A 27,330-nucleotide genomic window follows, 5' to 3' on the forward strand; every position below is an offset into this window, starting at 1 on the left:
GAAAGTTAGAGAGAAAACAAGAAAGAAAACAGGAAAGGGACTTCATGATAACAAGGAGTAGTGGAAGAGGATTGAGCAGGGAAAGGAGGGCGGGGAAAGGAGGCTTGAGGAAGGAAGCAAGTTACATTATGTCCATATATGAAAGCATCACTACCTACCTTACTAGGAAGTGACTACCTACAAGAAGAGACGTGGGGGTGTAGTGGGATGGATTAGGATGAAACCATATCAGGGGTTGTTTTGTGCATGTATATTTGAATGTCACTTTGAATCTCAATAAGATATATAGTCATGTTACACAATAATGTATTCTATTTATTTGTATATGATACTTAAATAATAATCAGTTTCGTGAGAAAAATGAATAAATTTTCCAATAAATTATAGAAAAATTACATTTACATGAAAAAACTGAAAAGTCTAATAAATGTTGTTTAATTTATGTTGCCCTGATTTGGCCAGATAATGTTTAAAATGATCTATAAAGCCAGGCGTGGTGGCACACGCTTGTAATCCCCGTGCTTGGGAGGGGGAGACAGGAGGATCGTGCAGGTTCGAAGCCAGCCACGCTGGCTTAAGAGACCCTGTTTTCAAATAAAAATATAAAAAATTGGTGTCTGGGAGTGTAGCCTGGAGGTAGAAGGGTTTCCAGGAACCCCAGTACCACCAAAAACAAAAAACAACAAAAAAAACCAAAAGCAAACAAACAAAAACAAAAAACAAAAAAAATCTATAAAATGATGAAAATGAAAATAGGGTATACCTATGAGAATTTTCTAATTCAGTTAGTAATAAAAATATTGGACATTTAAAAATACAAAGGTTTTAAAGGCTGGGAAAATTTGAATATAATCACTTTACTGTGGTAGAGCTTAACTGAGAATTCATCAGGATGACAATGTCACTGATGTTACTAGAAATTAAGGAAGTCTTTAAAGAAGTCTGAAGCCACTCCCAACATTAAATCGTCCCTCTGAAAGTGGTATGACTTAGCTGGTGTCATCCACATCTAAAGGAAAACATACTATAATTTGTAGAAATCAATAAAGTCTTTAGAAATGATTAAAACATGATTTTACTTATATTTATTATATATAATATATGTGTTAATTTAAGAAATTAAGTAATACATTCTAAATCTTTCATACACTACCCGATATTACAGAAATAGTGAATGAATATTTGACTATGACTCTTGCCATTCCAACCCTGTCTTCAAAATCAAGAGGCAGATTGGTTTGGTTTGGGTATTATTTATTCTGAATAGCAAAGCTGTATTTTAATTTGTAATTTTACATTCTAATAAAATCAGGCTTCTGTTTAACTTTTTAAAAAGTATTGCATATTATTAATTTAATATGGAGAATATAATATTATGTTTCATTTAGTATCATTTAAGGACTGGGGAAACTGATATCTTTTGTCTGTGTGTCTGTGTGTCTATGTGTCTGTGTGTCTGTGTGTCTGTCTGTCTCTCCCTCTCCCTCTCCCTCTCCCTCTCCCCGTCCCCCCCCCCTCTCTTCCTCTCTCTCTGCAAGAGGAGGCAGGGGGGTATATTTTAAGTCTTTGCAGGTCCTAGTTGAGATTTGAGTGGAAACACTTCATGAAGACATAGTTCTCTCTGAGCTACCCAGTTCAGGCAAGACGCTAAATATTCAGGATCTAAGAACAAACCCAGCCAAAAGGTAAAGTGGCAGGAATAGAAAGGAAGCAAATGAAAAGCATAGAAGTCTAATTTTCTATTGACCTTAGAGTCAAAACAATTTCCCGCCATTCATGTGATCTAGACAAATGTTGCTGCATTATAAACAAGGGAATAGAAAGTGATACTCTAGAGAAAAATCAGTGGTTTCAAAATAGAGACTAAAAGCATAAGAAAAATAATTTAAAAACAGTGACAAGTGAAGAAAAATAAATAGAAAGTGGTCAGAAGGAAAAAAGGAAAGAAACTGGAAAGAACAAAATAATACATGAATAAAATATCAAAAGGAAGTCTGTAGCTTTCTTACATATTCTAATCTTTGATGATAAGTTCTTCTTTATGTGAAAATAGATATGCAGAATGAAAAAAATTGTATCATGGTGAAGTTTTGAAAAGAATGATTTGAAAGAAAATGCAATTGGAAATAATTCAAAGTGTTGAATGACAAAATAATAAGTATAATTGCATGTGTGTGTGAGAGAGGGAGGGAGGGAGAGAGAAGGAGAGAGAGAGAGAGAGAGAGAGAGAGAGAGAGAGAGAGAGAGAGAGAGACAGACAGACAGACAGAGACAGAGGCAGAGAGACAGAGAACACCAAGTAAAAAAGTTTTACTCTGCAGTAAAACAACTATTAAGCATGGCTCAAAGGTCCTTGGGATCCAGTTGTCACAAAAACCTCTTTGCTGCTGATCTTAAGGGATGTGGTCCCTGCAAGGCTGTTAAAAATAAACTTGAAATGCCTGTTTTACAAATTGAATAGTCCATGTTATCTTTTCCTACCTCTGTTTGTCAACTGGAGTTCAATACTTTCATTCATCCCAGTTTATTGCACAGGACTTACCCAGCAGCTGCACAGAGCTGATAGGATCTCTGACGGTGGAGTCAGTTACTCCCCTGTGATAAAGAGCTCCATTGATCGATGTCTTTTATTTTTTCATTCAGCAACCTTTGTGTCTACCCAAATGTACTCTCTACCACAGGCCTGCCACAGATTCTGGGTTTTCCCAGCGATCTGTCTTCTCTTCTACCTAAACATAGACCCTTTCTTTGTCATGTAAAGATTTCTAAGTTTCCTATTCTTGGTCTTTTCTGAAAGGTGTAGAACAGATGAGCAGTTATTTATATCAATGAATGTTAAGAACAGCGCCCCTCTTCCTTTCCCCTGCAATTGGAAGCTCTGGCCATGGTAGATCCAGAGGACAGAGAGGCAGAGTGAGCCAGTGTCAAAAGCAAAAGCAACAGCTACTTATTTAGTGCTCTGGTTCTTTTTTCTTTCTTTTTAATTAGACAGGTTTTATTTGCAAGTTGCTTTTTTTCCCCTTCCAAGCCTTTAAGCCATATGGAGAAAGTCATTAATGGTAGCTCAGTAATGAGGATGCTTGCTCCCTCCCCCTCCGAGCTACAGAACCTTCCTGTGTGGCTTGACAAGATAGATTTCCAGCTGCTCCTGCAATATCAAGTGAATACTTCGCATGGTGAATGTTCAATGTAAATATAACATTTACTCTTTAAAGTAGGCAGCTTGGTGTAACAAAGACATTTGGGGGCAGTACTCTTTAACTATATGTGCCATAATTTAATGGAAAAAGATGCTTACAGGAAGAAATGTTACTTCTAAAAGGAAAAAAAATTAAACACCACTTAGAAAAACAAGATATGTAAAAATATGATAAATATATATTTTCATCTTCTAAATACTATAATTTTAATTAAAATTATTGGAATATAGTTTAATATAAGCTTATGCAAAAACTCTGTTGGTTATTTTATAAGTAGATGAATAATCTCATATCATTTGTAAAACAAAATTTTTGTCATATGTTTATAAAATGTGGTAGAAGTCAATTTAACAGCTGTACATACATACTTTCAGTATTCCTAATATGTATAATAGATTCTATAAAACATTTCTATAAAATATCTTCCTATATAGAAAACTTGAGTAAAGAGACTGTATTTTTAAGAGATTTGCAAAAAGGTTTTGTTCATCCTCTTTAATCTAGCACTATTTGAATTTAAATTCCTTTCACTTGTGTTATTAAAGCAAGCCAGAATATTTTAGAGACATCTACTGGGAAAATACATGATTACAAAGTTTATGAAATAGGTTTGAGTGATATGTTACTACAGACATTTCAAAAAATATCGTGAATATCTTACTAAAAATTAAATCCCAGCCAGGCATGGTGGTGTACACTTGTAATCCCAGCACTTGGGAGGCTGAGACAGGGGATTGCACAGGTTCAAAGCCAGCCTCAGCTACTTAGTGAGACTCTCAGCATCTTAGTGAGACCCTGTTTCCAAATAAAATATAAAATAGGTCCGGGAGGATAGCCCAGAGGTAGAAAAGCCCCTGAGTTCCACCCCCAGTACCACCAAAAAAAAAATTAAATCCCTTTCTGAAAATAAAACTCTATGATCCCCAAAAAGGTATAACAATTGAAAACATATCAAACTGATTACTTCAGTGTTAAACTTAATGCTCCTTTTTAAAACAAATTCAATTCACTTAGACTTCTAAAAAGTAGTTTTCTTTTGAGAGTGTCAATTTACTTTTAGTAAGGTAATCCACAACTATAACTACCAGTATTTTGATTGTCCGAGCTGCAGTTAAAGTACATATGTAGAATAAGACACCAAAAAAAAAATGTCCCATGGATTTTGATGAACACCATCTTTTTATAACAGTTCGAACATAGATCTAATGTGAAAGATACAGCAAGATGTAAAACATGGAAAGAAAAAGAAAAATGAGAGTCCCATTGCTAGGAGCATTATTTTATTTATGATTTACTGATTTTTCTCCTTATTTTTAAAAGATTTCCCTAGTGTAATCAAATTAAAAGGAAATTGTAACTTTTATCATATGGAATTAATTTTGCTTGTGCGCAGAAAGCTTGCAGGGGAGCAGGGATTTGTGAAGCCTATGTAGCAATGTATAGATTTTCTCTGAGTAAAATAATCTCCCGGTGCTTTGTGGTGTTAGCCCCAAAATAATTGTCATGGTAGCTACATAAGCAGGTTATTCCTAACCCTTGGGGCTCAGAAGAGGTTTGAAGAATGAATCAGCCATACTGATTATTCTCACCATATGTGAGGCAGCTTGTCATATCAAACAGCATGAGCAGTGATGTCGACCACTGCTTATTCTTACAGGGGATGATTTTCTCTCCAGTGCAAGAATAAAAGACTTGTGGCATATTTATAAAGTGTAAAAAAATAAGGAGAAAGTGGGATGTAGCATTTAATTGGGTAGGTATTAGAAGGAAAAAAATGTGAAGAAAGGGGAAAATAACTCTAGGATAAAGATAATCAAGCTCAAGAATTGTTTGGAGAAAAATAAGAACATAGAAAACAAAAAATTCTAGGATAAAGATTTTGAAGAACAAGAATGATTTGTAGAAAAAAATACACAGGAGTTCCCAATACTACCAGTGCATAAACCACACAAATAAAAAAGTTAATAAAAACTAATAAAAACTAATAAAAAAGTTAATAAAATAGTGAAGAGAAAGATGGCCAGAGCATTGTGAAGAACAGTGGGACATTCTTTTGGAATCTAACCTGAATTAGAATTGATAATTGACAGCTTGGCACATGTGGACATACCTGGTATCAGAGCATTGTCCCCACCATGGATTTCAATAGAAAGAAGATCTCTCTACAACATTTTGATCAGCAGGCACCTGAATAGGAGTCCTTTCAATTACACGATTGTGACAGAGGGTCAAAATCAGAACTGCTCTGGGACATATTTGTCAATGTGAATTAAGACAATAATTTGTAAATCTAGTATCGAAGGTACCCACAGGTTGCTTCCAATTAGAATACAAAGTGTCACTAAATAATTGAAGCTCAAGCCCTCAAACTCAATTTAAGTATATTTGATATAATAATTTGACAATAGGGAATGACATGCAAAATAGATATTCAACATTGTCAATCAGTCTTTGTTTCCTATGTGTGTGTATGTTTATAATGATGGTGTTCTATGTATTTCTTCTTCCTCCACATACAGAGTAAACCATACTGATTACAAATCAATGAACAGCTATACTAGAAGGAAGCACAGTGATCATCCTCTTTGGCTGAAGCCCAGGACTGACCGTCTCTGATCTACAAAAGTTGCTCCCTGCCTCCTGTCTCCATTCAGCCCCTATGCAACAAGGTGTGTAATGACATCCTAAATTTCTAGAGAGGTACTCTGCAAACAAACACTTGAGTCTTCAAGAATTAATCATGGAATTAAAATTTCCCAAATATATTTCTTCACTTAAGAAGAGAAATATAATGCTAAATATTGTCTAGACTTTTTAATAATTTGTAAAACATGAAAAAATAAACATGCTCATATATATACATATATATGCATATATATGCTTATATATGGATATATATTCTTATATATATGCTTATATATACATGCATATATATACATGCATATATATACATGCATATATATACATGCATATATATACATGCATATATATATATATATATATATATATATATATATCCTTAGAGTTTCTTTGAAAATAGGGCTGTATTTGTATCTTTTTAAGATGGCATATGGTTACCTCATTTCCAAATATTTTCAGAATAGAAAATATTTTTGTTAAGTTTGTTTTATCTGATTATATATTCATTCTATAGTCTGAAAATAAATTGTTTTTTATTATATCTGGAATTCAGGCTAGATCCAGAGCAAAGAGCATTGTGGAGACATTTGCCTACTATTTCTCATTGTATGGGCTAGCAAAACCAAATATAATATCCCTAACTAAACTGTAAGATTCCTAGAGCTCTTGTATTATGATTTTCTTTTTCTTAATGTGAATCATAATGGCTTTTCCACACTTACATTAATTTTTAATCACAGTCTCTTACACTGTTGATTGAATTCGCCACCACTGCTAATGGCCTTTCTTGTAATATTCATTCATCTAAAATATGTATGCTGATGCCATATCTTATTTTTCAAAGGAGATCTGTTGAAAGCCAAAAGCAAAATAATAGTCACATGGATATTAGGCCACAGCAGGTTACTCTGTGCTTGATCAGCTTTGCCACCAGAAAATCCTTAAAATCTCAGTTGAAAACACTGGGCCCATTAGGATTAAAAAGAAAAAAGAAGTATTTATATACTCAGTATATTCTTCAACATAGAATTTCATATACATACAGGTTAGTTCAAATAATTGAACTGAAACAAAACAATTTGGCCATTATTTTTATATAAGGCCACTGCTAATGATTTACCTATTAACAAAATTAGTATTCCTGATATTTTAATATGGCATATGGTTACAGCAATTAAGAACAAGATAATTATGAAGAACTCCATTTACATGTTATACGAAACAAAAATAAAAGTGGGGGGATAAGTTAAATAACAGTTTATGAGATTTTAGGATTCTATAATAGTTACCAAGAGCCGGGCGTGGTGGCGCTCACTTGTAATTCCTGTGCTTGGGAGGCTGAGACAGGAGGATCGCACAGGTTGGAAACCAGCCTCAGCTACTTAGTGAGGCTCTCAGCAGCTTAGTGAGACCCTGTTTCCAAATAAAATACAAAATGGGTCTGGGAGTATACCCAGGAGGTAGAAAGCCTCTGGATTCCACCCCCAGTTCCACCAAAAATAAATAAATAAATAAATAAATAAATAAATAAATAAATAAATAAATACAAACATAATAGCTATCAAGTTAGGAAGCTTTAAAAATTAACAGTCCTACCAGTTTGTATATGTTAAATTTACATTGTTACAAAACAGAAAAAGCAATTCTTTCTTCAATGGAATCAATTGCTTATTCTTTGGAATGTTTATGTTTCTAGTTATTGTTGTGAGACTAATATTATTGCATACCTTTTAGCTGACATTTTGGTCCACTGTATCCAGGACAGCACTTCCATTCCAGTGAGGTAACAATTTTATGTTGCATTCTATAGATAGGATTTGATATCTTCTGAGATCTAGAGAGAACAATGAGTGGGGAAAATTTATTTTCTTATATTATCAGTTGAAATTATAAATGTAAAATATTTGAAATGATAACTGGTATATAATATGCACTTAGTAAGTATTAGCTATTAGAATCATAATCTTCATCATCAATATTATATTTATAGCTGCTACAATTATTTTTTGAACATACTATAAAATATTAGTGATTATGCTATTGTATTTTAAATTAATACCTATAGTTACATTTTCTAAAGATATAATAGTTTTTTTCATAATTATATTTTTTGCTAAACCAGTATTATGACTCATTTTAATTCCAGTTTTTAAGTTTTATGAGGGTAACTTACTTCATTTCAATTCCTATTATTTTCTATAGCATTATGGTCTAAAATATCTTCACTTCCTTCAGCTAAAAATTACACAAATTGAAACAAATTTCATATCAGTGATCTAACTAAAATGAGAATAACCACTGTTTGTTTCAACTTTTACTTTCTCCCCTACAAGTTTTAAAGTTACACTATCTACACTTTCTGTCATACAAATTTTCAAGCAAGGACCTAATGTAAAAAAAAAATTCTGAGATTAAAATAAAAATAAAAATGAACAAAGTATATAATTTCAACACAACCACCACTGTAATTAGAGAATGAAGCTAAGTTATAGGTTGTGTAGATGTAGGTCTGAAATGCAATTCAGCCATGCTATGCTTATCCATGACTTCAGTCCACAGATGAAACTTAGAAAGTGGTCTATGAACTAAGTATGTGATATCTTTCTTAATTCTAATATTAGTTCTATGATAAAAAATATTATTATCTTGATTTGCTGGTTGAGAAAACTGAGAAACAGAAATGAAACAACTTTCCCCTTGGTTCCATATCTAAAAGTGGTAAAAATGAAATTTCAACCCATGTTGTATGGAGTAGCTTTACAATCCTAGAGTCTGTCATATACAACCAACCCATTGGGTAACATCTGAAGATATGGAGGAAGCACATCATAACAAACTGGGCTCTAGAAGACTGTGGTTTTGAGTTTTTTTGGTATGTCCAAGGTTAACTCAAAATAGGTAGCTCAGTATGTCCAAAGTTATTCCCTAGTTGTAAATTGAGCTATATAATTTAGGTTATAAATTAGGTTATAAATAGTAAGTGTAGGTTATCTAATCACATATTTTAATAAGTGTAGATAAATGATTAGATTTAATAAATAATTCTATTTAGTGAGATATCATCTTTAGCCTAATTTCTAAGACAAAAATAGAAAGTAAGGCAGTTTGGAAATGGATTTTGTTTAGAATTTGTAGGGATGAACATATGCATTTAGTTGAATTATTGCTGGAGTCAATGTGGCTGCTTTGGAAAACTGAAAATTTGCTGTGCCTAACTCAAATAAAATAAAAGTAAAAATGAGAAATCTTGTTTAAGTATTGAAATAGTAAATGAATGGTGAGACCCATTCAAAAGCATGAAAAGATGAAATGAGAAAAATGAGAAAAAAGATAAATATTTCTGGTTTGTTGAGAGGAAGAGAGAGAGAGAGAGAGAGAGAGAGAGAGAGAGAGAGAGAGAGAGAGAGAGAGAGAGAATGAATGAATATATTGCACCTTGAACCCAGAAGGACAATATGATGGTGGTTACTGTGGTAATATTTTGATTACTAAAGAATGAACAATGCATTCTCTGTATCTTATGTTGACAAAGAAATGGTCACAAAGGGAGTAAATGCTGGAAGCAGAACTGGAGCTCAGCTCTCCCAAATCCCTGAGAAGTGCTTAGCTCGCTGGACCATGAACTTTAGCTATGCCTCAGGGGACTAAGCAACACCTTGATTTCATGTGTCCTTACTGTGCATTGTTCCAGATTGCTGATGTGTCAGATTCATTTCCTGAGTTATTTGTATGACAATTTGCATAACATTAGCCATCATGGCCTGAATAGCAATTTTAGCTTTTTACTGTAGGCTCTTCTAAGCTACTATGACTATATAAATTTAGAAAATTTATAAAGTGCTCAGCCCTATATCTTATGACAATGTTTTTTGTTTTTTGTTTTTTGTTTTTTTTTGTTTAGAAAATGAGACCCAGATAATACAGGTCATTAAAAAAGACCTTTATTGAATAAAAAATGGTCGATTTGTCTGTTTTACCATGCTTAGCTATGATTACTGACTTTCCAAACTTTAGAATATGTGCCAAGGTATCTATGGACTTCTCTCTGACCAAGTATAAAATGTTAGTAATAAATTCTCAAAATTTTATATGTATTTCATAAGGAATTAAATGATGGGTTGTTGATCAGGTCATAAAATGGAAGGAATAGCGACTGTAAAAACAGAAATAAGCATGAGAGTTAACATTTGTTGAACATTCAAATTGTACCAGGCACTACTAGACTAAGGATATTACCACATTATCTCCTGTGATTCTAAAAGCAATCATGTGATACAAGTAGTATTACTATCTGCATTTTAATTTACTGAACATCAGACATCTAGTCTAGTGTGATGGCTCTCTTACAACCCGACTACACATGCGTACCTGGAATGCCTAACTTTATATATTCAAAGCCAGAAAGAATTATCAGTGAGCAGTGGCTATTTTCATGAAATATTACGTACCCATAAGGGCAGGATCCACTCATCCAACCGCACCGTCCTTTCCCTCCTGGAACATATGTGACCTGGTTGTCCAGTATCACTGTGGGAGATAACCTGGTATGTACATAAGCACACCAATTCCTAAGAGATAAATCATATGATTAGAAAAAAAGTTATTATCATCAAGTACTCTTTTTATCAAAGTTGTTTTCTAGTTGGCCTATATCTAGTTTTACCAATACTGTAGGTCTGATACCTTAAAACACTATTATCTAAGTTAAAATATCAGATATGAGAGAAAATGGACTTATTATTGCTGCACTCAGGGTTAGTAAAGAAACACTACAAGATTTAAAAAAATCAGAACAAGATCAGAACCCCTGTACTGTTTATCTATAAGGTAAGTTAAAATCCAAGATGATCCTTCCATAAAATACCAGTGTTAGTACTGACATCAGAGAGTCAGATCTAGGTCTTTTACTTTGGATAATGTGCAGTAAGAGATGAGTAAATAAATTGCATAGCATGGTAGAAGGCATGCACAAATCAGTAAATGAAGACCAGACATAAAATAACCTGTTAGGAGCAACTGATGATATGATTGTAAATATAAAAAATAAAACACTCTTGATGCAAATTATTATTACTAATGAGAGTTCAGCAATGTGCTCAAATCTTATATACAATTATATGATTAATAATAGCATATTAATTTAAATAAATTTTCTAGCAAGGTTAAGATCAATCACATTTCTATATACCAATAACATATTAAAAAAAGATATCATTTGCTAGGCAAAAAGCAACAAGGATAATGTAGTTTAGAACAAATTTAACAAAAGCAATAAACAATTAAATTTATAAATATTTAAAGCTACATTGAACAGCTTTAAAGAAGAGCTAAAGCCCGGCGTGGTGGCGCACGCTTGTAATCCCCGCGCTTGGGAGGCGGAGACAGGAGGATCGTGCAGGTTCGAAACCAGCCGCGCTGGCTTAAGAGACCCTGTTTCAAAAATATAAAATAGGTCTGGGAGTGTAGCCCGGAGGTAGAAGGGCTTCCAGGAACCCTAGTACCACCAAAGAATAAAAAAAAAATTAAGAAGAGCTAATAAAAATTGTGAAAAGCCAATGTAAATATGTCAATTATCTTCATATTAATCTGTAAAAAAGTGAAAGTATTTTTAAAAGCCAACCCTTAACTTTATATGAGAAGTGAAGCCAGCTTATTCTATAAATATTAAAATAATTAACTAAAAGCATGAACGTCATAGTGTTCTGTCTCTGGCCATAGCAGAGTGTCAGACATACTTGCCAATGATAAAAGTTATAAATCTAGCTGGGTGTGGTGGCACACGCTTGTAATTTCTGAACTTGGGAGGCCGAGACAGGAGGATCATAAAGGTTCGACCCCAGCCTCAGCAATTTAGTGAGACCCTGTTTCCAAGTAAAATATAAAATAGGTCTGGGAGCCCGGCATGGTGGTGCACGCTTAAAATTCCCACGCTTGGGAGGAGGAGACAGGAGGACCACGCAGGTTTGAAGCCAGCCGCGCTGGCTTAAGAGACCCCCGTTTCCAAATAAAAAAGTATAAAAATAGGTCTGGGAGTGTAACCTGGAGGTAGAAGGGTTTCCAGGAATCCCAGTACCACCACTAAAAAAAAAAAAATAGGTCTGGGAGTATAGTCTGGAGGTAAGGGGCCCCTGGATTCCACCCCTAGTATCACCAAAAAAAAAAAAAAATTATAAATCTAGCTAAAATATATAAATCAACAGTCTTGAGATGCTGAGCAGTAAATGACACAGCCAAATGATTATTAAAAAAAAACACATGATACATATGTATATGTATATATATGTGTGTATATATGTATGCCATGTATGTGTGTACATATGTGTGTATACATACATATACATGTATGTATAAATGTATGTTATAGACAGACATACAGAGAGAGAAAGAAAGAAACAGAAATGTAAATGTGTGGCTACTGAGATGGCTAAAGTATGTGGGGAAGATGCATAAAATGAGTGCCCTGGACAGAGGTGTTATTTTAAAACTCAGCATGAGGTCATCCTGAACCTTGTGATTAAAATAATGCCTTGCTTGCAGAGAGCAAAACCCAGACCCTCGAATAATGATGCACAGCGCTGATCATCAAGAAATGAACAAGCGAAACTAGATATGAGAAGAAAAATCAGAACAACACATACCGCCTCAAAGGAAAAACAGAACAGAGATGGTATGGCACTGAAATTAGCAACCGGTGACTAAAACAATTCAATGTTGAACAGAGCAGCAAACATACAGTATATAAATTAAAATTGATTGGGTATGCTTAACAGAATTTGGGTATTGTAGAAATTAAGGTCAATGAACTTGATGAGGCAATAGAAACCACCCACACCAAAGAACAGATGAAATTTAAAACATAAATGAGTAAGCAAGTGGCCTAAGATTATGTAGTTTAGAGTTCTAGTAGAGTAGGAAAGAGAAAGATTGGGATTTCTTTCTCTCTCTCTCTCTCTCTCTCTCTCTCTCTCTCTCTCTCTCTCTCTCCTCTCTCTCTTTCTTTCTTTCTTTCTTTCTTTCTTTCTTTCTTTCTTTCTTTCTTTTGGTACTGGAATTAGAACTGAAGGGCATTGTACCTAGGAAACACACCCTCGGTCCTATTTTAGTTTTTATTTTGAAACAGTCTCCCTATATTGCTGAAGTCTAGCTAAATTGTAGAGGCTGACCTCAAACCTGCATTCCTCTTGTCTCAACCTCACAAGTACTGAGATTACAGGCAGGCACACCCAGCAAGAGATATTTAAAAAATTAAATTTCTTGTACAATTCCAATGATGATTTTCATCACTACAACAGAACAGTTTCAACAAAAGTACAATGAGATTGTCACAGGAACATTTGTCCACCATTGGGGGTGAGCAAAAAAAAATTAAATAGCACAATCTCTATATACCTAGTGTTTAGAAAAGACAAAAAATTCTTTTTCCTTAGAGACAAAATGAAAGAGACCTTTTATAATCCTGAAAAGTAAAACAATCTCATCACCAAAATAGTTGAGGAAGCAACTCAGCAGATAAGCAGATTGCTGGTGGCCCAGCAATCTTTGATCCAGTGTAAACGGAAAGAACCATCCACAGCAAAAGAGTCCCTGGTGTGACTCACAATTAGATCTATGCTACTGATGAAGTAAGCTCACTAAGGGTAATGTTAAAATAGTAAATATGATTTTAAAGCCAATTTTTCTGCATATATAGGTATAAGAATAGAAAATTTAGCATGGCAAAATGATGACAGGCAGTTTAAAGGCAAATGTCATGACTCCAGACAAGTATTTTGCTTGAATCTGGAGATCTTTGTACCATTCCAGATTGATAATGGTGGAAAGGGAGCAGTGACTTTGAAGTGTTTAGCATTCCAGGGGGTCATGACCCTCCAGCCAGCAGGCTGCATTTGGGATTCGCTTTAAGGGTAATAATTCTGTTGCTTTTGTGCAGCAACATGTACTGAAAAAAGCCTGTATTGATTCTTTGGATTTTCCAAGTTTGTAAAGTAAAAGGTTTGGCCTAGGGAAAATCAGGCTTCTTTAGTTAGGAGTACAAGGGGTACTAAAACAGAAGGTAGAAAAGGGTTCTATTGCCACTTACACAACTCAAAGGCTTGTGCGTTGTGAATTAAGTAAAGACATTGTAAATAATCCACCTTACTTTCAATTTTGACAGTGTATTTTATTATGTTAATGTGCTTTCATTGGTGCATTATAATTATACACCACAATTAGGTTCAGAGTGATAGGAGCATACGAGCACAGTGCTCGCTGCTTTTCCCCCTGGATCCCACCCCGTACCTCCCTTTCCCCATACATTTCATTGAAATTAGTATGAATAATTTCATCTCTCTCTCTCTGTATATAACATTAAAATTTATTTTGAATTTTATTTAATATTTATTATAATATTTATATTTATATTATTATACTATATACTTAGGGGTTAGAAAATTAAAAACGTGTTTTTCCTGAGAGACAAAATGGAAAGAAACTTCTTAAAATCTTGAAAAATAAAACAATTTCGTGACCAAATAGTTGAATTTGAAGAATTATATATACTTATAATTTATATATTTGTTATATTTATATATAAATATTATATTTATCTAATTTTATAAATTTATATAAGTATTATATATACATAATATCAAATATATATGCAATATTTGAACTATTGCCTTCATCAAGTCTTTCCTCCTAAAACCATTCTAATTGCTCTGTCTTTCTTCTTTTATCTGAAGTCCCTTTTGTTACCCAGTTTCTCTCTAGCATCCACACGTAAGAGAGAACATACAACTGTTAACTTCCTGAGCCTGGCTAATCTCACTTTTAATAATATTCTCTAGTTCCATCCATTTTACTGCAAATGGAATATTTTAGAAGCTCAATGTTTCCGGAAGAGAGTGAGAAAAATAAATTAAGAAAACTTTCTGCCCAGTGTGGTGGCGTATACTTGTAATCCCAGCATTCAGGAAGCGGAGACCTAAGAATTGTGGTTCGCTGACAGCCTCAGGTACTTAGGGAGACCCTTTGTAACTCAGTGAAACTGTTTCAAAAATTAAAAGACAAAAAAAAAAAATAGAGCTGAGAATGAGGATGTAGCTTGGAGGTAGAATGCCGTTGGGTTCCATCCCCAGTACTGCAAATAAATAAATAAATTAATTAATTAATTAATACTAAAACATAGGTGTGGGGGTGTAGCTCCCGGGTACCCCCCCACACACACACACAAAAGGAACTTTCCATTAATTGACAAAACCATGGTCCAAATATCCATTTTCATCCTTATCTGAGAGTGAACTCAATAATGGCCAAACAGGTCATTTACCTTAAGGAATAAAGGGCAACAATCTAAGAATAAATATTGCTTACTTATACCAGACCTTAGAACTCAGGTTAATAAATTGCTTGTCACCCAATCTTTAAGAGGCTGTTTAAACGTTCTTTTGATGACCCGTGACCTGCATCAACACAACAATATGGACACATTAAATTCTCAGGATCTTCACTAGAAGTCAGGGTCAAATATCAAAATCCCAACCAGAATCTCACCCAGTGCTATATGATTTTCTATCAGAAATCAGAGAAAATGTTATGTTTGTGAAGGCTTTATAAATTGAAGGACCTTTATTTCCTACCATCTTCTATTGAAATGATTTCAAGAAACCCAAAGGAGAACAAGAGGAAAATGAGAAAGAACAAGACAGACATGGCTGCTTCTGAAAAGTGACACTCTCTCCAAGAGAGAGGCTTAGCTGAAGACAGGCACAACAACCTCACCCAAGGCCCAGCCATGCCGCCCTGACTGCAGAAAGGGTGAGGCTACAAATGACATTTCTTTACTCTATGCCTAAGGATGACAACAAATGACAAATGACAATAACATATACACGTATTAATAATTCATACATGCCTCAGGGCAAAACCAGATCTCCGGTGGGATTTAAAGAAAAATATTAATTAATCCCTTACAAAGGAATAATGCAGTCATATCCTCACTAGTTTACCTCACGCAGAGCCCTATTTTCTTAATTACAAGTTTGCCATTGCATAGGAATATGTAACTAATCCAGGTTTGACCATAAATAATAGCAAAATGATGAAATGGCAGGGTATAAACCCATCGTATAAACACAGTCATAAACTATTTGTCTGTTTGTGAAAAGACAGATGGAACAAAAGAGAACTGGAGAGGGGAAAAGAAGGAGAAGGGAAGGGAGAGGTAACGAGGGGTTTTTCTTGACATCATAGTTGTCATGGCTGCGTTTTCTACCTCTGCGAGTCAGAATGAGAAGGTCGTTTTCTGATGATGAAAGGCTGCACACCAGACAAGATTCGCCCACATGGGGGCAAATAAAGAGGAAAATTCATTTTTGTCGAGCTTGTTGCTTGTGTGTGTGTGTGTGTGTGTGTGTGTGTGTGTGTGTGTGTGCGCGCGCGCACGCGCGTGTTTCTGTTGCAGTATAAAGCAGTTTGGGGACATATGCAAAAGATAACAGAACAGCTTTCCTGGAGTAGAGTCACTGTACCGAAGTGGGAAACTGGAGACAGGCCACCTGCTTCTAGGTCTTGACCCTAAAACCTACTGATATTACTGTGTCTGTTAAGTATGGCTTCCTTATATGTACCGTAAGTATAATGACATTACCTACCTCACAGAATTGTTGTGAGACTAAATGAGCTAATATATGTAAAGCACCTGCTGCCACTGCTGATAATAATTAAATTATTTAGAGAGATAAGTAAGTGAGATTTTTATAAAAGATAATATTTATTCCATTTTTATCTCATGGCTCCATTTTTGCTTTTTTAATGATCCCATCAATTCATCTTAACCATAATTGCTTATATGTTTCAAGTCAATAATATTTTCAGAAAACCAATACAGAAGTCTATAAATATCATTTGTGTTCAATAAAATTATTTAAATGATGAAGCTTATCTTTCTAGAGAAGCACAATATTCAATATGCGTCTACAGTCTTAGGAAGTGATGAATATAAATATTTCCAAAGTGTTATAGAATATTTTATTAGTGTTTTTAAAAATCAAACTTAAAGAAGTCCTTTGTCCAATTATTAATTTGAAAGATTAAATTTTACTTGCAGTTCACTTGTCCTAACTGGGAAAGTTGTCTAAGGAAAATACAATCTACATGAAGAGAATAATATATGGGGAAAGGGACTTACATTTAGTTAAAAAAAAAAAGAAGATTCTCAATATGTAATGTACACTTAAATAAAACACTAGATTTTTCTTTTTTTATTTTTGTGGTACTGGGGATGGGACCTAGGGGCATTCTATCCCCAAGCTACATACCCCGCCCTATTTTTTTATTCTTTATTTTGAAACAGGGTCTCACTGAGTTGCAAAGGGCCTAAGTATTAGCTGAGGTTGTCCGCGAACCGTGATCCTCCTGTCTCAGCCTCCCAAATGCTGGGATTACAAGCATGCACCACCATGCCTGGCTAAGCCCTAGACTTTTCACATTTAGTTTTTGCTAATAACCAAAAAGACTAGGTCAGCCCGGCATCCTGGCACATACCTATAATCCCAGTACTTGAGAAGCTGAGACAGGAGCATCATGGATCCAAAATCAGCCTCAGCATCTTAGCAAGGCTCTGAAAAACTTAGTGAAAAACTGTTTCAAAATAAAAAATAAAATAGGGCTGTGGATGGAGCTCAGCTGTAGCGTGCCCCTGGGTTCAGTCCCCAGTACCCCCTCCAAAACAGAAAAACACTAATTTACTTCAATTCGTATTTCTGTAAGAAAATGAATGTTTTATTCTCAGATAAAAACAATAATTTATATTTGTGGTTATTATTTATAAAGTTACAGCTAATTCTTTTACAACATTCTTTATGGTATTTAAACTTAAATATTTTAGTTTTCTATAAGTATCATGTAAATGAATAAAACAAATTTTTAAAGACAACCATGAAAATCTCAGATTATAAAGAACTTTCAATATTTTAATTATATATTTAATTTAGGCTTTAAGAAGACATATTTTTATATACCAAATTTGAAATTAAGTCTTTTTCAAGCATTGTTACTTTATTTTTTGCAGGGGTCACAGTGTGGTGAAACAATTGAGCTCTCAGTGGTAGATGAGTGTATAATGCTTCGAGAGCCAGAAATTATTGCTATACACAACACATTCAGCATATAGTTATGGGAAAATGAGCTGGATATATCTGCATCCCAGGAATTACCTGGGCTATGGGTTTTTAGTCCAATTTTTATTTTCTAATTTTTAAAGTCAAAGATATAATTTCTAAAGTGTTACATCAAATATATATACATATGTATACCTTATAAATAAATGATTCTTAAGGCCAACCTTTAACATAGGCTTTTTCATAAAATTGCCTTCTTTAATTTAATTTAATTTAATTTTATTTTATTCCAGACAATGACTTCAGTATAGCATTGTAAACTGTTTCTATTCCAGTAGGTGTCAGCCTTTCCCAATGTGCTGCTCATGAAGGCAGGCCAAGGGCTGCGTGATGCTAATTCGGCTCAGTCCAGTTGTTCCTGCATACTGACTCTCTAGCATTTCCCCTAGATAATACATTTTAGAAATTACAGTGTTTTAATCAGAAAAGCAGAAAGCATGGAAATACAAACATTTCTCTCTTTGTTACTGTATAAAGACTCCTTAAATTCTACTATTCAAAAACAAAAATCTATATATTCAGTAGTACAATAAATATTTATATATTAAGTAGTAATGAGCAGAAATAGCAAAATAATGAAATAAACGATTATTGCGAAAAACTGAGACAAAATGTTTGCATTGTGTTTGTTTCACTGTCAGTAATGTAATATAATATATGCACTGAATTGTCAAAGATAGAAAAAACTGTTCTTTAATATAACAGTGCATCCTCTTTAGAACTTTACACCACGTAAGAATGAACACCTTTGGATGTCACTGTGCTTAATAATAGCTTTGCCCACTTTGATTTTCTCCCGTGTACAATATACTGTATTTTAGGTTGCAACATGTGTAGTAAACAGAAAGCCAGCATGCCGGAGCAAATGAAGTAAAGTGAGCTTGGAGGGTGATGGTGGTAAGGCACCAAATGCACAGATTCTAAGGTGCACGTTTGTGTGAAGCCAGGATGTATTTTGAAATCAGTGTATTCTTCAGTCATGACTGATCACAAAGTGGTTAATGACTGGTCACATAGTGGTTAGTATCCGTTTTCTTATTTTATTTTTTTATTGGTATATTGTAGTCATACATTTTCTTTTTTTTTGTTTTTTTTTTTTGGTGGTGGTGGTACTGGGGTTCCTGGAAGCCCTTCTACCTCTGGGCTACACTCCCAGATCTATTTTATATTTTTATTTGGACACAGGGTCTCTTAAGCCAGCGTGGCTGACGTCGAACCCGTGCGATCCTCCTGTATCCATGCCTGGCAGTAGTCATACATCTTAATGAGGTATAAAATAGTAGAGACATATCTACACACATCACTCATTTAGCCCTTCCCCACTTCCCAACCTATTATTTCATCCCTCCCTCCTTCTTATGTATGGCTTAGTGATTGATAACCAGTTTCATTTATATTCTTAAGATTGTAAAAGAGTGAGACATGATAAATAGCTAAAGTCTAAAAGATAAATAAATATAACAATTCAAAGTAAGAAAGCATGATAGCATCTTTTTCTTTCTTCTTCTTACCTAAAATAATGTGTCACAATAATGAAGTCTGCCATCCCAGCACTTTGGAGGCTGAGACAGGAGGATAGAAGGTTTGAGATCAACCTCAGAGCTTAGTGAGGCCCTGGGCAACTTAGAAAAACCTTGTTTCAAAATAAAATATAAAATAGGGCTAGGGGTGTAGCTTGAACTTTGGGTTTAGTCCTCAGTCACACACACACACACACACACACACAGCCTTGCATCCAATGAAATGTTTTAATCTAATTTATATGTTGAACAGATCTCTAGTTGGCACAGGCATAGATTATGGAAGGCAGACATGGAAGGATATGGACCAGTCATGGTAACTGGTAACCAGCAGTAGCATGGTATTAACAAAGGAGGAGAGCCAAGAACACTTGTTTATAGATTAGATAAAAATGAGAGAAAAAATAAAAGGATACATCCATAACTGTAGTTATAGAGCTGGCCCTTTACTGAGATGGTAAATATTAAGACGCACCTGTGCAGTCCAGGAGTGTGGGCGAAGGTAAGAGGCTGCTGGATGACAGCAATGCCTCATTTCACCTATTTTCTTCTCACAGAGGCTCACCAACCCTGCTCAGAATGGCAGGCCATCACCCTGCTCCACATCTCATAAGCTTATTAACAATGTTCATCAGCGTTTGCTTTAGTATCACAGCATGTGACTCGCTGTCTTTCTCTTTCTTTCTTTTTTTTTTTTTTTTGTGTATGTTGTACTGGGGTTCCTGGAAGTCCTTCTACCTCCAGGCTACACTCCCAGACCTATTTTTTCCTTTTTTTTTTTTTGAAACAGGGTCTCCTAAGTCAGCACGCGGGGCTAGCTTCGAACCCTCGCGATCCCCCTGTCTCTGCCTCCCAAGCGCGGGGATTACAAGCCTGCGCCACCACACCTGGCTGTCTTTCTCTTTCTGCCTGTCTCAGTGGGCTGCAAGTTCCTGAAGGTGGGGCATGTTGGGGGTTTCATTCACCAACTTCCTCCCAGCATCCCACTGCTGGAGATAGATTAGGTATTCAGCAGGCATTTGCTCAATAAATGCATGCACTAATCCTAATTTCTTCTTTTAATCCTTCCCATTTAAAGTGCTGGGTCACTGGCTACCCCTACTCTGACAGACAGGAAACCCCAGCTGTGTTACAGGTCAGAATCCCCACAGTGCTAAAAGGAGAAAAACACACATGAGATAAAGATGCCAGAATAATCCTGTGGAAAACAACCTGTCACAGAAAGAATTTTTCCTCTTACTAAGAATTATTACGAAAGTATAAGAACGATGAGGGAGGTAAATGAGTTTATCTCAAATCAACCAAGTTTTTCCATGCAGAAATAATATTTTTGGCAAGGATTCTGTTTTATATTCACATGTTGACACTCATACTTCACATTAAGCTTGGTTAATTGTTTATTGTATAACTCGCCTGCACAGAAATTTTTCTATTAGTGAAAATATGTCACTCATTTTATGCAAAGAGCTTACAAGTTCACTATTATAATCATGCTATAAGTGCAGCGATAGAAAACTGAGAAAGCCTTGGGAGCCATTGGAAGGATCATCTACTTCAGCTTAAGAGAATAGCCTGGAGTATTATGGTTGGATGTAAAAGAAGATCCTACTCTTCAGAGACAAACATGGAGAAAAGGCAAGTTGATCCAACAGCATGTTATGGACTAGAAAAGTACAAATTTAGATAGACAAAGAGTGGCAGAAAATGAAGCTGAGGAGGTTGGCAGAATCCAGGTCAGGACGATGGCACATGATGCCTGGGTAAGGAATTCTTAACTGCATTCTGGAGGAAACTGAGTCTCTGCAGGGTCATAAACAGGAAAGTGAAGTACTTATTCATATTTTCTCACTTGAGATTATAAACTGTATCTGACAAGGGCATAAACTAAGAAGTTGAGATCAATGGCTCTGAAGACAGCCAGTTTGGGTTCAATCTTTGCACTGACAATTGCTATCTAAGTGAACTTAAGAAAACTTATTTTTTTAACTTTCTTCTTTTATTTTATTTTATTTTATTTTATTTTATTTTATTTTATTTTATTTTATCTTTTAGTGCTGGGAATTGAAACTTGAGGTGTTCTACCTATGAGCTACACTCTCAGCCCTGTTTCATTTTCTGTTTTGAAACAAGGTTTTCCTAAATTGCTGAGGCTGGCCTTGAGCTTGCCATTCTTCTGTTTCAGCTCCCAAGTACTGGGATTACAGGCATGTGTCACTGTGCCTAGATACACTTAACCTTTCTATAAAGAAATCATAACAGAATCTTCTTCCTCGTCTTTGTGGAGTGAATATATATTAGAGAGGCAGAGAGAGAAAGAGAGAAAGAGAGAGAGAGAGAGAGAGAGAGAGAGAGAGAGAGAGAGAGAGAGAGAGAGATATGGATTCTTTGGGAAGTGAATATATGCATAAATATAAAGTTTAAATGAGTGAATATAAAATTAATTATATATAATTAAATATATAATATATAATGAGTGAATATACATATTTCAGAACATTTAGGTAGGAAGAACAGATGCCATACAAGTGTTTGCTACTACAAATGTTATCACTTGGTAAGCGAATTAAATATGAAAGACATCTTTCAAATTTATCAAGATTCTTTATTTCAGTACTGTCCACAGAGTAGTTTTTTTTTTTCTAGTACCATTGTTATTTGTGTGGTCTAATGATCAAGAAATCTTAAAAAAGCAAGCAAAAAACCTCTGGTCCTTTAGGACCTCAACCTGTAGAAGTGCTATGTACAACTGGTACTTTGCTACAGAAAAAAAAAATTATTTTCGTAGGAAAATTTATATAATGAATTCTATTCAGCATCAGTGTGCGTGCGTGTGTGCGTGCGTGTGTGTGGTGTGTGTGTGTGTGTGTTTTCCTGGGGATTGAACCTGGAGCACTGAGCATTGAATTCTACCTGTGAGCTACACTTATTTTCTTTTTTTTATCTTGTAACAGGGTCTCAATGAATTGTGGAGGGTCTTGCTAAATTGCCAAGGCTTATACCTGGGATTTTCCTATCTCAGCCTCTCAAGTACTAGGATTATATGTGTGCCCGCCATACCCAGCTCAGCATGTTACTCTTTTTTTTTTTTTTTTGCAATACTAGGGATGGAACCCAGGGACATTCTACCTCCAACCTACACCCTGAGCACTATTTTTTACTCTATTTTGAAACAAGGTCTCACTGAGTTGCAAAGGGTCTCACTAAGTAGCTGAGGCTGTCTGAGAACTGCGATCCTCCTGTCTCAGCCTCCCAAATGCTGGGATTACAAGCATGTGCCACCACGCCCAGCAACATGTTATTCTTAATATATGGTTTTCTACTGACATATTGGATTTTTGGAAATGTAATAGATATGTTGGTATTTAATTTTTATAGCAAATATTCTGTAAAGGCATGAATTATTATTATTAAATTCTACATAATCTCAAGAGACTATCATATTGGTAGGCATATGATAGGCAATTTACAGCCATCAAATAAGTAAGTGTTCCCAAGCCTTGAAAGAGATAGCCTTGGATAAAACAACTAGCATTTGCTTAAAATTTGTTTACTTTGGTCTTGGAGTTTGAACTCAGAGGCATTCTACCTCTGAGCTACACGTCTAGCCCTGTTTTAGTTTTTACTTTGAAACAGAGTCTTCCTGAGTTACTAAGGAACCTCATTAAATTGTTGAGACTGACCTTAAACCTGTGATCCTCCTGTTTCAGCCTCCCAAGTACTAGTATTATAAGCATGCGCCAACATACCCTGCTTAAAGTTTAGTTATTTGTCAAATTATTAATTACTAGTTCTAATTATGACATACTACACAATTTCTTATATGCTACACAAAAACTTGAGGATCATTTTAACTTAAATTTTTTTATTATTATATCTTCAATCATACTGAAACCATCTCCAAACTAAGCATGATAGCACATACCTGTAATCCCAGTACTTGGGAGGTTGAGACAGGAGGATTACAGGTTCAAGACCAGTCTTAGCTAATTAGCAAGACTTAGCAAACTAGTAAGACTGCTTTAAAACAAAATTTATAAAAAGGCTGAGAGTGTAGCAGAAAGGTAGAATTCTTCTGGGTTCAATCCTCTGTAACACACACACACACACACACACACACACACACACACATCCCCTGACTATAGCATCTCTATAAAAACACAGAAAAATTTTCTATGAATATATATGTATAAGGTTTAAATTATAATTTTAAAAATTCAGTTATAGATGCTAAGCAAATATGATTAATAGAAATGAGATATACAAGCCTAATTAAAGATATTTGTTACTAGTGTTTAATAAACACAATGCTGTTGTCTCCCCAAATGATAAAGACTAATATATGTCTGTTAATTGTCTGTTATAGACAAAATATACTTATCTCAAGTTGAACATTTTAATCTGTACCTTTTTTATAATTTATAGGGGTGTTTCAAATTTCAAGTGAATAAACTTTAGTTAAAATCAGATTTACCTACACATTTTTATAAATTCTACAACCTTTAGGGTACAGTAAAACATAGACTTGAATAATTAAGAATACATGTGTACAAATCATCACTTTGTATTCTTGCAAATGTCAGTGCTCCTCATCTTTAGATGAGCACCAGATTGAACAAAATGATGTTCATGTAACAGGTGTTAACTCTGATTTCGCATTTAGTTTTATTGTATTATTAGTAAGATGTTCCACTTAATTTAGCTTCCTAACATGTTTGGTGTCTTGAAGTTGCTTTATTATAGGTACAAATATTTGTAAGTTTAGTTTTATAATACTAATATTCCAGTATTCCAAACATACAGATAATTGAACATTAAATCAATAAAACACTGATCTGCTCAGGTATGTTTTTTCTTAATTTATTTGTTTGTTTTTTGTTTAATTTGGAAAACCTTCACTTATAATATTATTTTAAATTTGATTTTATTACTTTACCAATTAAAATTAACTTTAAAATCAATTAAAAATAGGCATTTCTGATTTACCACACTGATAATGTTGAACACAACTTAATATAACATTACTAGTAAAAAGTGATTTTTTGAGCACTTATTCTGTGAGAATCTTCTATCCAAGCACATTTTGCTGGGGTGAATCTGCATGATGATCTTGTAAGGTAGCATTTTAATCTCTATTCCTGTATGATTTTTTCTAACATATGAAGAAATGGAGACTCAAGGAGATCAGCTGACTTAATTAAAGTCATGCATGGATCTAGACAGTCCTGGAAAAAGAATTACAATCCAGGCTTAATTGTACTAATTTTTTTGCACATAATAATTCAAGCACTTTGGTCTGATGGTTGATAACTGTATACTTTCCACAATACCCCTAGTTCAATATTTGCATCTAACTGTTTGCCATTGTTATTGATTCTTTTCATAGTAAGTATAGTTCTAAGCATAATCAATATACGGTTGAGTTGAATTAAATAAAATAATAGCCACGGTGGTGCTACTTTGTTTGGGGATGACTTTATACCAAGTAACAGCAGTCATATAAGTAAATATAGAAGTGGGTGTTTTGTTTGTTTGTTTGTTACTATTTCAGTTAAAACAAAATTGCTGCATTTTTCTTTTCTTTTTTTTTCTTTCTTTCTTTCTTTTTTTTTTTTTTTTTTGCAGTACTAGAAACAAGAGTCCAGGGACATTCTACTTCCAAGCTATACCCTCAGCTCTGTTTTTTATTCTTTATTTTGAAACAGGGTCTCACTGAGTTGCAAGGGGCCTCACTACATAGCTGAGGCTGTCTGCGAACCCAAATCCTCCTGTCTCAGCCTCCCAAAAGCTGAGATTACAAGCATGTGCCACCACACCCAGCTTAAATTGCTGAAATTTTCTTGCTGGTCTTCTCTCCACCCTAGGTAACGCCTATAATAGTAGAATTACAGTTGTCTTATTTTATCTTAAACATCCAATAATTTTCTGGGAGTAAGACAGTTGGATCTGTTAGCTTATAATCTTATAGAATCTATAATCAGAGAAAGAAAACATAAGAAAATAATGGTTCTTACTTTCCTCTAGTTGTTTCAAAGCTTGATTTTTGATAGCTGGGTCTTTGGCTCTGACTACTGCCACCACTGCTGAGATAGGTTTCCCTTGGGGATCGACTTCCCAGGCCTCCAACTGAATTCTGAGAGGTTGCTTGTTGATCTGACTTTCTGGCAAAGCTCTGAAGAAATTTCAGTGTGGAGTTGGAAAGCACCACTTTCTCTGCTCCTGGGCTGACGGCAATGCTGGATTTGGTTGGGAGGGCAAAACTTTGCAATTTCACTACTCCTTCTTCTGTCTTGCCTGTGGGTGCCAGTGTTAGGTTTCTCACACTCTCAGGAGGGGCGCTGGTCTCTGAGGAAGGCAGTGTCGACTGTAAACTGTCTCTAGAACTTCTTGCATCAAGAGTTGTAGTGCTCTCAGCTGAGGAGATCAGGGAGGTTGAGCGCATTTGGAGACTGTTTGTTTTATTTAAAGGAACTGAAGCAAAGACCAGGATCTTCTGGGAGTTTTCATCCTCAGGGGTAGTGCCAGGATGCTCAGTGCTGGTAAGCCCAATGGCCCCACTCCATAGACTAGAAAGCAGGACAAATAACTTTGCTCCCTTCATCTCAGTCCCTGGAAGCAAAAAAAAAGTTCATGTGAAAATGGGGGACCAAGTCTTTGGAGCCTTTCCGATAGCTGTTTTCACACTGAATGTGCTAAGACAGGGCTTTTTCAAGTTGAGATGTGTAGAGGAAACAGGTTTCTGTGTTTTGTAGTGGACTCAGGAAGTTGAATTTCCTGTTGCCATCTGTTTTTTGTGATCGGTGACCTCTGGTGGGATGGTGCTATGGATGTGGTAAAGGGCCTCTGACTAAGCTAAGGGTGAATGGGGAAAACACAGGCAGTTATTACTAGGAAAACCATGAAGTAGCTTTCCTAGGTAAAGTGCATGTTTCATGTTTCATTGATTTTGAAAAGAAACTTTAGAAAGCGTCCACCTTGAGGATGGGACAATGGAATTTTGTTTGTACAGGCTGAATGAAGGAGTTTAACATTTTGTTTTGTGACATGAGAAAATCGAGAACAAAATTGTGATATTTCCTCTCCACTGTGCTATATCCGGACAACTACATTTTGTTCAGTATAAAAAGAACCCAAATAGTTGTATATTTTCTTTCATTTGTGGAAGCTAGATAGAAATTAGGAAACAAGAGTAAACTCAGATAGAGAAGCAGAGACTCCAAGAGAGTGACAGAGGAGGCTCAGTGGAGATAGGAGTGGGAATGGAGGTGTAAAGAAGGTAACTGTTGAAATCTTAAAGACATGTTCAGGGAAGGGAGGGAGGTAGTGGTCCTGGAGGGAAATGCTCCATGAATTGTGTGCATGTATATTCCTATAACTCTTTACCTCAGTATGATATATAATTATAATGTACCAACTAAATAAAAATACGTATCTACATGTACACACATAAAAATATTTTCAGTGTCTCTGTCCTTTCATATATCACAGGATGAATTTTGAAAAGAATATATGCATTGCTATTTTTATATACTTCAGCTGCATTGTTATTTGAAGTTAATCTCAATGATTATAAGACAAAAAAGAAAAACATGAATAATTATAGATATATGATAAATTCACTTTAAAATTTCTCTTAGAACTTCTACTAGAAATATCAAGTAATAGAATGAATAATAATAATTTTACTTTATTTTTTTAACCATGATCTTCTAATGATTGACTGTAATTAGTATTTTACCACTGAGAAATAGGTGAAGAGAAATTAGTTATATGAAAATAAATTAAAATGAGATCATATATAATGCTTTTATA

At 34.9% G+C, this 27,330-nt stretch overlaps 1 protein-coding gene across 2 annotated transcripts in view; it reads right to left on the bottom strand.

Moving 5' to 3' along the window:
* MMRN1 (multimerin 1) overlaps positions 1–26,119 on the bottom strand; it is a gene marked incomplete at both ends in the record, with an annotated part of 50,963 nt that extends 24,844 nt beyond the window's left edge. For both annotated transcript variants that reach the window (XM_080697333.1, XM_080697332.1), the window contains 3 exons: positions 7,568–7,674; positions 10,289–10,408; positions 25,533–26,119. In XM_080697333.1, the coding sequence (XP_080553459.1) occupies positions 7,568–7,674; positions 10,289–10,408; positions 25,533–26,119 (814 nt within the window). The remainder of the gene's footprint in view (positions 1–7,567; positions 7,675–10,288; positions 10,409–25,532) is intronic.
* Positions 26,120–27,330: the final 1,211 nt, after the last annotated feature.

The sequence above is a fragment of the Muscardinus avellanarius genome (genome assembly GCF_963383645.1).
Source record: "Muscardinus avellanarius genome assembly, chromosome: 6".
NCBI lineage: Eukaryota > Metazoa > Chordata > Mammalia > Rodentia > Gliridae > Muscardinus > Muscardinus avellanarius.